General features: G+C 41.3%; 1 protein-coding gene across 1 annotated transcript; it reads left to right on the top strand.

The window, feature by feature from the left end:
- The first annotated feature begins 801 nt into the window (after window positions 1–801).
- Window positions 802–7,662, top strand: LOC120027205 (serine/threonine-protein kinase Sgk1-like). Its single transcript, XM_038972096.1, has 9 exons — window positions 802–1,007; window positions 1,556–1,631; window positions 2,890–2,962; window positions 3,183–3,368; window positions 3,543–3,787; window positions 4,024–4,243; window positions 4,545–4,700; window positions 4,840–4,929; window positions 5,180–7,662. Exons 1-9 carry the CDS (start codon window positions 938–940, stop codon window positions 5,339–5,341), a joined length of 1,278 nt encoding a protein of 425 aa, XP_038828024.1. The 5' UTR covers window positions 802–937; the 3' UTR covers window positions 5,342–7,662.
- The last annotated feature ends 530 nt before the right edge of the window (window positions 7,663–8,192 follow it).

Below are 8,192 nucleotides of genomic sequence, written 5' to 3'. Positions count from 1 at the left end.
CTCAAGTAATATTTTACTGGGCGACTTTCACTTTTACTTGAGTAATTTTCTATTAAGGTATCTTTACTTTTACTCAAGTATGACAATTGAGTACTTTTTCCACCACTGGCCAATTGCACATTGTGTTGTGTGACAAAACTGCACATTTTAGAGTGGCCTTTTATTGTCCCCAGCACAAGGTGCACCTGTGTAATGATCATGCTGTTTATTCAGCTTCTTGATACGCCACACCTGTCAGGTGGATGGATTATCTTTGCAGAGGAGAAATGCTCACTAACAGGGATGTAAACAAATTTGTGCTCAACATTTTTTGAGAAATAAGCTTTTTTGTGTGTGTGGAACATTTATGGGATGATTTATTTCAGCTCATGAAACATGGTGTGTTTATATTTTTGTTCGGTGTGTTTATATTTTTGTTCAGTGTATTTTTGAGGCTGGTGACAGAAGTCTGTGTAGGATCAATGCACCTGTTATTCCATTTTTCATTATAAATGATCCAGAGTGCCTTTAATCCTATCGGTTCTATCGGGATTATAGCCAACCGTATCTTTCCATTGGTAGAAAAGGGGGTTGGGGAAGCGATGTTCAATCTAGCGCGCTCCACCTATGTGCTGCTGCGCGCCTCCTGTCATTCCCCGCCTCCTGCAGGCAAGAGATGGCGCTGCGGAATCCCGTGACATCACTGCCTCTGACAGTTGCTTGGTAACCAAGTGACGTCAGTATGCCGCTCCTCCTCAAACCACGTGCTCCGTATATAACGCCTTGCCGCCCTGCGCCCTGGATAGGCATTTTGGACTGATCGTGTTCGCAGGCAGGACTCTCTGTAGCCAGTGCGCATGAAGTGGAGCAATTGGCACTAGAGCAACCAGCGTGTCTTCTCCATAAAGGGGCTTTCTACTGGCGCTGTTTTACAAGTGGATACATCTTTTTATTCACCATGGCTGTAACCAAGGCTCCATGTGACTTGTCTTATTGCAAAATGAGAGGAATTGTGTCAGTCCTCACTGGTAGGCATAATAATCAGTTATTTCTGTTAATCTAAGTTCAATTATTTTATTTAGAATTTAGCTTCTACATTGTGGTTTAATAGTATGGATCAATATTCTTTGGATTATGATTTGTAGATGGACTGTAGTCTCTATTGGTGTGTGGCTCCTTTACTCATGTCCATGTTTGTGATATAGGCTTTGAGTGTTATTTTTCACTATGCGACACGGCGGTTCGCCAAAGGAATAGTAATATTTTGTTGCATAACGACTAAATTTGGCACATAATGCGTTATAACGGGATCCATTCCAAATAATTTTTGAACCTCTGAAACATTTTAAAATGAAACTTTTGAACAGATTTAGTATAGGCATACGGCTATAATTTCTAGACTGTTCACCGCCCTGTGATGAAATGTAAACTGTTATCCCAGGTAGATAGTAGACGCCTATCCATGGCCTTAGTTCTGCAATGGTGTAGCTTAGGTCTGATGAAGGGCTGTGTTAAATCTGTGACGTTGTGTTCTCTGGGCGCCCAGCTGACATAAATGCTTATTTTTGATTTGCAGCTTTCATCAAGGAGAGGAAAATTGGACTTAACGACTTCATATCGAGGCTGGTGTCAAACCCACATATGTGTCAACAGTAAGTATTATATGGAGCACTTGTATGGCCAAATGAGATGTTTAGATATTATATATGAGCTACCAACTGCCAATGAAATATGATAATATTATGACAAATGACCTTTTCTGAAAGTATAGATATTTATCAAATAGTCAAGATATATGATAGGTGCGCACACAATAGGCCTCTGTGCGACATTTCATCTGCTTCCCATGGCATTAGATTAGGTCTATGTGTTTATTTATAATTGTATAGGTCTACCTAGGTCAGTGTAAGCTACTGTACATTTCCAATCCAATCATCTGCACGTCACTATTCACATTCTGAGTCAAAGCAGTAATCTGGGGCCAAGCAGGCAAAGCCAGCACAAGAATAGTTATGTCATGTCAAGTGTGTTCCCGCCACGGCCTCTCCAGGGCTTAAGCATCTTTTCTGCAAATCCCCTGTGTCCCCTTGACTGGGATAACCGGGTAATTCAATTAAGCGCACACCACACAATATGGTTTGTACTCAACAGCCTAAAAAGGGGCCAGGTGGGGGTCTAGCTCAGTGGAAAATTCCCAAACACCCTGGGCTCCCGAGTGGCACAGCGGTCTAAGGCACTGCATCTCAGTCCAAGAGGTGTCACTATAGTACCTGGTTCAAATCCAGGCTCTATCACATCTGGCCGTGGTGGTGCACAATTGGCCCAGTGCCATCCAGATTTGGCTGGAATAGGTCGCCATTGTAAATAACAATTTGTTCTTAACTGATTTGCCTAGTTAAATAAAGGTTCAATAAAATATTTAAAAAATGAAATACCATCTTCAGGTGCTGGGTTGTTACAGCAGTCAGATTCTGGGCTGTTTGTGCTAGTCATGTCTGATCCCCTGGCTTAGAATTACTTTTCAGATGGTGCCGCAGGCTACATGGTGTATAGGGAGGGGGTCAGGAACAACTGAATAGTCTCTCAGGAGTTAGAGAAGAGAGACCCTTATTTACAGTCTTGGCCAGTTTGTATCTCATTTGGGTCAGTTATGACAAATGGAACCTTCTCTATCTAATTACTCACCATTTTACTGCAATGTCCGACTTTGAAAAATAGTATGAATCGTAATACTGGCCTGTGATGGCAATCTAAGTAGTAGACTACTGTTATAATTTAAGCACTCTAGAAAATACAATGTCAACTTAGAGAGGTCACTCATCCCTATAAAATCACAAAGTGGCAATGAGTGTATCAGTGAATCATAAGTGAAGGAGGATTCCATTCTAACATTCTCTGTTCATTCCTCAGCTCTGAAGTTGACTTCCTCAAGATCGATGAGAACCAGAATGAGAAGCTGGACAATGCTGAGCTCTTAAATCCGGTGAGCATCAGCATAACACATGCCTTGGCCACTGGGACAGACTGAGCCAAAAGGAACCCAATTCCCTATATAGTGCACCAGTTTTTAAAAGAGCCCTATGGTAGTGCACTATATAGGGAATAGGGTGCCATTTGAATTACCAGTGTGAACTGAAAATAGATGATTTTATCCAGAGCCAAGATGGTCATTCTTAGCTCCTTCTCTCCTCCTCTGTTCTTAGATGTTACTGACCTCCCCCAGAAGCTCACTAGCTGAAGAGCTGGCGATCAAACCATGTGATTTCGACTACCTGAAAATCATCGGCAAAGGGAGCTTTGGGAAGGTGCTGCTGGCTCGACACAGGGAGAGCAACGAGTATTACGCCGTCAAGGTTCTACAGAAGAAAATCATCTTGAAGAAGAAGGAAGTGAGTCTTACTCTACTGATCTTCACCATAAAAACACAGTCAATACTCCAAGCAAGCTGCAATAGCCACAAACACATACAACCACTCAGTCGCTCGCTCAGTTGCTCTAATTTAAGTATTGCACTGATGTCATTGTGAGTGGTATGCTCATCTTTCTCTTACTCCCTCATCTAGCAAAAGCATATAATGGCGGAGCGTAGTGTCCTGATGAAGAATATCAAACATCCTTTCCTGGTGGGGCTGCACTATTCCTTCCAGACTACTGACAAGCTGTACTTTGTGCTTGACTACGTGAATGGAGGAGAGCTGTTCTATCATCTACAGAGAGAGAGGGTGTTCCTAGAACCCAGAGCCAGGTTCTACGCTGCAGAGATCGCCAGTGCTCTGGGATACCTCCATTCCCTGCATATTGTTTACAGGTATGAACTAAGATCCTATCATACACCACCCTCTGGTGGTGACTATATGTCATTGCACATGACAGGAAAAATACCACTCATAGAAATGTGTAGTCTTGTCCAGTGAATAAGGGCCAGTGGTTTAGAGGAAGGTAAACGGACGTAAACACTGTTTATCCACCTTTTGCATTAAAATGCATTAACTATAGGGAGAGTTGCACTTTCCTAACCCTCTCCCTTTCTCTTCAACTTCACAGAGATCTGAAGCCTGAGAATATCCTGCTAGACTCTGCGGGCCACATCGTCCTGACAGACTTTGGCCTTTGCAAAGAGGGCCTGGCACCCACTGGGACCACCACCACCTTCTGTGGAACCCCAGAGTACCTGGCCCCCGAGGTGCTGCAGAAGCAGGCGTACGACCGAACCGTGGATTGGTGGTGCCTGGGATCTGTGCTTTACGAGATGCTCTATGGACTGGTGAGGCATTACTGATCACTGCTCTTTTCAGCATCTCTTTCATGGTTCAGTTTTCACAATGCATTTACAATAGTTATGATATCCACTATCAATGCATCCTCAATGGCACCCTGTTCCCTATATAGTGCACTTCATTTGACCAGAGCTCTATAGACTCTGGTGGGACACCGTATGTCACCATGTCAGTTATATATAAGGAATGTCAGTATGAATCACACAAGTACACTGACAATCATGGTGCATGGTTTGTATGGAGTTTGGCCAAGTAGCATGTACTGATTTTTGCTGTCTCTCTCCATAGCCCCCCTTCTACAGCCGCAACACAGCTGAGATGTACAACAATATCCTGAACAAGCCTCTCGTACTGAAGCCCAACGTGTCCAACGCAGGAAGAGAACTGTTGGAGGGGCTCCTGCAAAAGGACCGCACTAAGAGGCTGGGAGTGAAAGATGATTTTGTAAGTACCCACATACACAGACATAGACACAGACAGAGCAATCCATGTACAACAAACAAATACATTATATGAATAACACACAAGGTCTCAGTATTGTTCTGTACCAGTGGATTGATGTAGTGTTTTTATCTGCCTCTAGATGGAACTGAAGTTCCACACCTTCTTTTCACCCATCAACTGGGATGACCTGATGGCAAGGAACATCACACCACCCTACATTCCCTCAGTGGTAAGTACATCTACCAACAATGTATACATGTAGTCTTCCAGGTTAACATGAGAGAGAAGTACAAATGTACCTTTTCTTGTTCACTTCAAGTAGAATTTCCATTTTTGTTTTACTCAAAAATGGTCACAAACTGCATCCCAAGGACAACAATGTATATATTTAGAGGCTGTATGGGTGTGAAATGTGAATTTGATGTTTGTGTTTTAGAGCACGTCTCTAATATAGTGCTCTGGTTGGTTGGCTTTCACAGAGCGGGCCTACGGACCTTAGGCACTTTGACCCAGAGTTCACCCACCTCCCTGTGACCTCATCTCTGTGCAACACAGACGGTCTGCTGGTGACTAGCAGCATCAAGGAGGCAGCTGGAGCCTTCCCAGGCTTCTCCTATGGACCCGCTGACAGCTTCATGTGAAGGACTCCTCTATCCACCTCGATCCTCATCCCCTCCACAGTTGAGAGGGGGAATAGGAACAGACAAACACTGCCTGGGACAATGACCACGCACTGTTAGAGCAGCTTAGGAGGGTTGCATGGCCTGCTAATGGAAATCCTGAGTGACATGCCTAAGAGGCATGAAAAGGGGGTCCAGAAACTCCAGATCTTGTTGGATTGTTGCATGAGGGGTGTAGATTGCATGGGACTCTTATCTTCAACACCAATGGCCCTACCTACCCACCCACCCCAAAACTGATCCAAAGTGTGCCAAGGTGGGAAACAGAGATTATGTTTTGTACTACAGGGAGAAAGGACATTTCTCTCAAATCGATGTGGACTACGACAACTGTCGGAGATATGAGTGAAGTAAGTGCCTGAAGTTTCAAGGCAGCGAGAACAGTACTGTACCCACAGAGCTAGGCAAGAAGAGCCGGCTGCATCAAACCCACAGACTTTCCAGTCTGTTTGGACTTATGACCCTGGCGCTAGCTGTAGAGAGGTCCATGCCTTCCTAATCTTTCTGCATATATTGAAGATGTACATGTCTGTCCGAGTCACAATGCATTTGTTATCTGTTTGTTATGTGAATGGTGGATTGCACTTGAGGAAACAAGGGTAAAGAAAATGTTTGCGTTGCTTAAGCATCCACTCTGTCTCTTGGTCAACTGCATATCTTTTCACCCACAAAATCATATCTCAAACAAGTAGGAAAACACCAGAATGGATAATGAAATTTCAACAATTTTGTTTTGGACCAAATAGGGTACTATGGTACCATCTGAACCAAATTCTACTGGTGGATAATTTTGATCCAAATACTGATAATAATAGAGCAAATGAATGCCGATGCATAGAAAGCAGACACGGAATATGTTATTTTACAAGAAATCTGCATATCATGTCATGGCATAGTAATTTAATCGTAATCACAAATAATGCATTGGTTTACTATTTTAATGGTACTGCTCATTTTACTACAGTATTTCAGTTTGAGAAATTACAAATTACTCCTTTTAAAAACACATTTTCCACTTGAATCTTTAACAAAAACCATAGTAATATATTAAGAAGCTCTAAATGTTTAACTATTTATACTCCCTATGTGAACAAAATGTTCTTGCCTTTGTTCTTCTAATACCTGCACTTTTACCCCCCTGAGACTGTGTTGACAAATTGTGTTGACATAAATGTTTGTAGACTCATTAATATATTTTTTAATCATAAATACAGAAAATGGAGTATACAGTTTTACCAGCAATAATAGGTCTTCTGCAGTAATAACACATTATATCAATCATTGTTATTCTTGCGAGTGAAAGTGATTGCTGTTTTGCTGGCAAAACACTCTAGAGAATCCATTATATTGTTATGTATATCCATTTGCATTGTGTACAGAACTCCTGCTAGATTGATATAGAAAGGAACTGTACATGTATTTCGTTTTGTAAAGTGTGCCTGTCTGTTCCAGCCATGTGACAGTAGGAGGAGGTAGGCCTGATCAATTTGTATCTATTTCTTCCCTGTTATCCTCATGGTCTGGAGACCACGACCTGAAAAGCTGTGCTGCTGCAATGACGAGAGCTTAGACTGAAATTACTCTTTGTAAACAGAGCTAGCGCCGTTCATTTACTGATGGCCCTAAATAGTGCAATAACATCGCAGGCTTGGCACGAATCACCTTTAATTGATCAGACATATATTTTTTCCATTAGTCATCATGCCTTAAAAAAATCATCCTCTAAAATGACTGAGATTATGGAAGATCAGTGTTTACCAGATGTCAGTAGTCAAAATTAAAAAAGGGCATGAACTGATTTTATTTTATTTGGCCTTAACAGATATAATAACCTTGTAATGGCTGACAGAACAAATATCTATTCATGATGAAAATCACGTACGTTTTTTTTTATTTTTATATAGTGTAAATTGATAAAGGACTGACACTTAATTTGATATGTCACTTAAACTTCCTTGATCCTGCCAAGTCTGAAAATGTTGGTCTGCAAAGAAGTGTTGACTCTGCAGTGAATATCTACAGACCATTCTGTGGTACCGCTTCCTTCTTGTAGAAAATTACAAACAACGCAATACAGTTCTAGGTGATTTTCTTCCATATTTGGAAGCTTTACATATGTTATTTGTTTTTGTATTTTATTTCTCCATATATATTTATTTACGTCATGACACATAATGTACTGTATGTTTAAAGACCAGAGGACAAATTCCTAGTATTGATACATTAAAATATTGAATTGTAATCTATCTGTTCAAAATGGTAAATAAAATGTATTGACCAAATTCAAATGGAAGTGTGAACCAAGTGATTTTCTGGAGGCCAGTTTGATACTGAATTGAGGAGTTTTAAGAAAATATATGGTAAGTCTTGGTAAGTAGTATGCTAAAATAGTAAGTAGTCAGTTTTAGCTGACTACATTCTATTCCAAGGAACACATTTCCATACATTTTCATATCAATTTAAAAAAGCACCACACACCTGGTACATTTTGATTATTGGTGCTGGTCTCCTGGAAATATTGGCTTCATTCAATTTTATCTACTGAGTGTACAAAACATTAAGAACACCTGCTCTTTCCATGACAGACTGACCAGGTGAAATCTATGATCCCTTATTGATGTCACTTGTTAAATCCACTTCAATCAGTGTAAATGTGGACAGGTTAGGATTTTTAAGCCTTGAGACAAGGATCGTGTATGTGCGCCATTCAGAGGTTGAATGGGCAAGTCAAACTATTTACGTGCCTTTTAACGGGGTATGGTAGTAGGTGCCAGGCACACTGGTTTGTGTCAAGAACTGCAAAGCTGCTGGG

This window comes from Salvelinus namaycush, chromosome 32 (genome assembly GCF_016432855.1).
Source record: "Salvelinus namaycush isolate Seneca chromosome 32, SaNama_1.0, whole genome shotgun sequence".
Taxonomy (NCBI): Eukaryota; Metazoa; Chordata; class Actinopteri; order Salmoniformes; family Salmonidae; genus Salvelinus; species Salvelinus namaycush.
The sequence above is the reverse complement of the archived record's forward strand: the minus strand, read 5'-3'. Positions and strand labels throughout refer to the sequence as shown.

What these genes read in the sequence shown, in the direction of transcription:
- LOC120027205 (XM_038972096.1), top strand. Translation starts at nt 938, where the DNA reads ATGGCTGTAACCAAGGCTCCATGTGACTTGTCTTATTGCAAAATGAGA. An exon ending in TGGGAGTGAAAGATGATTTT is followed by an intron (nt 4,701 to 4,839) that starts GTAAGTACCCAC and finishes ATCTGCCTCTAG; the next exon opens with ATGGAACTGAAGTTCCACAC. An exon ending in CACCCTACATTCCCTCAGTG is followed by an intron (nt 4,930 to 5,179) that starts GTAAGTACATCT and finishes TGGCTTTCACAG; the next exon opens with AGCGGGCCTACGGACCTTAG.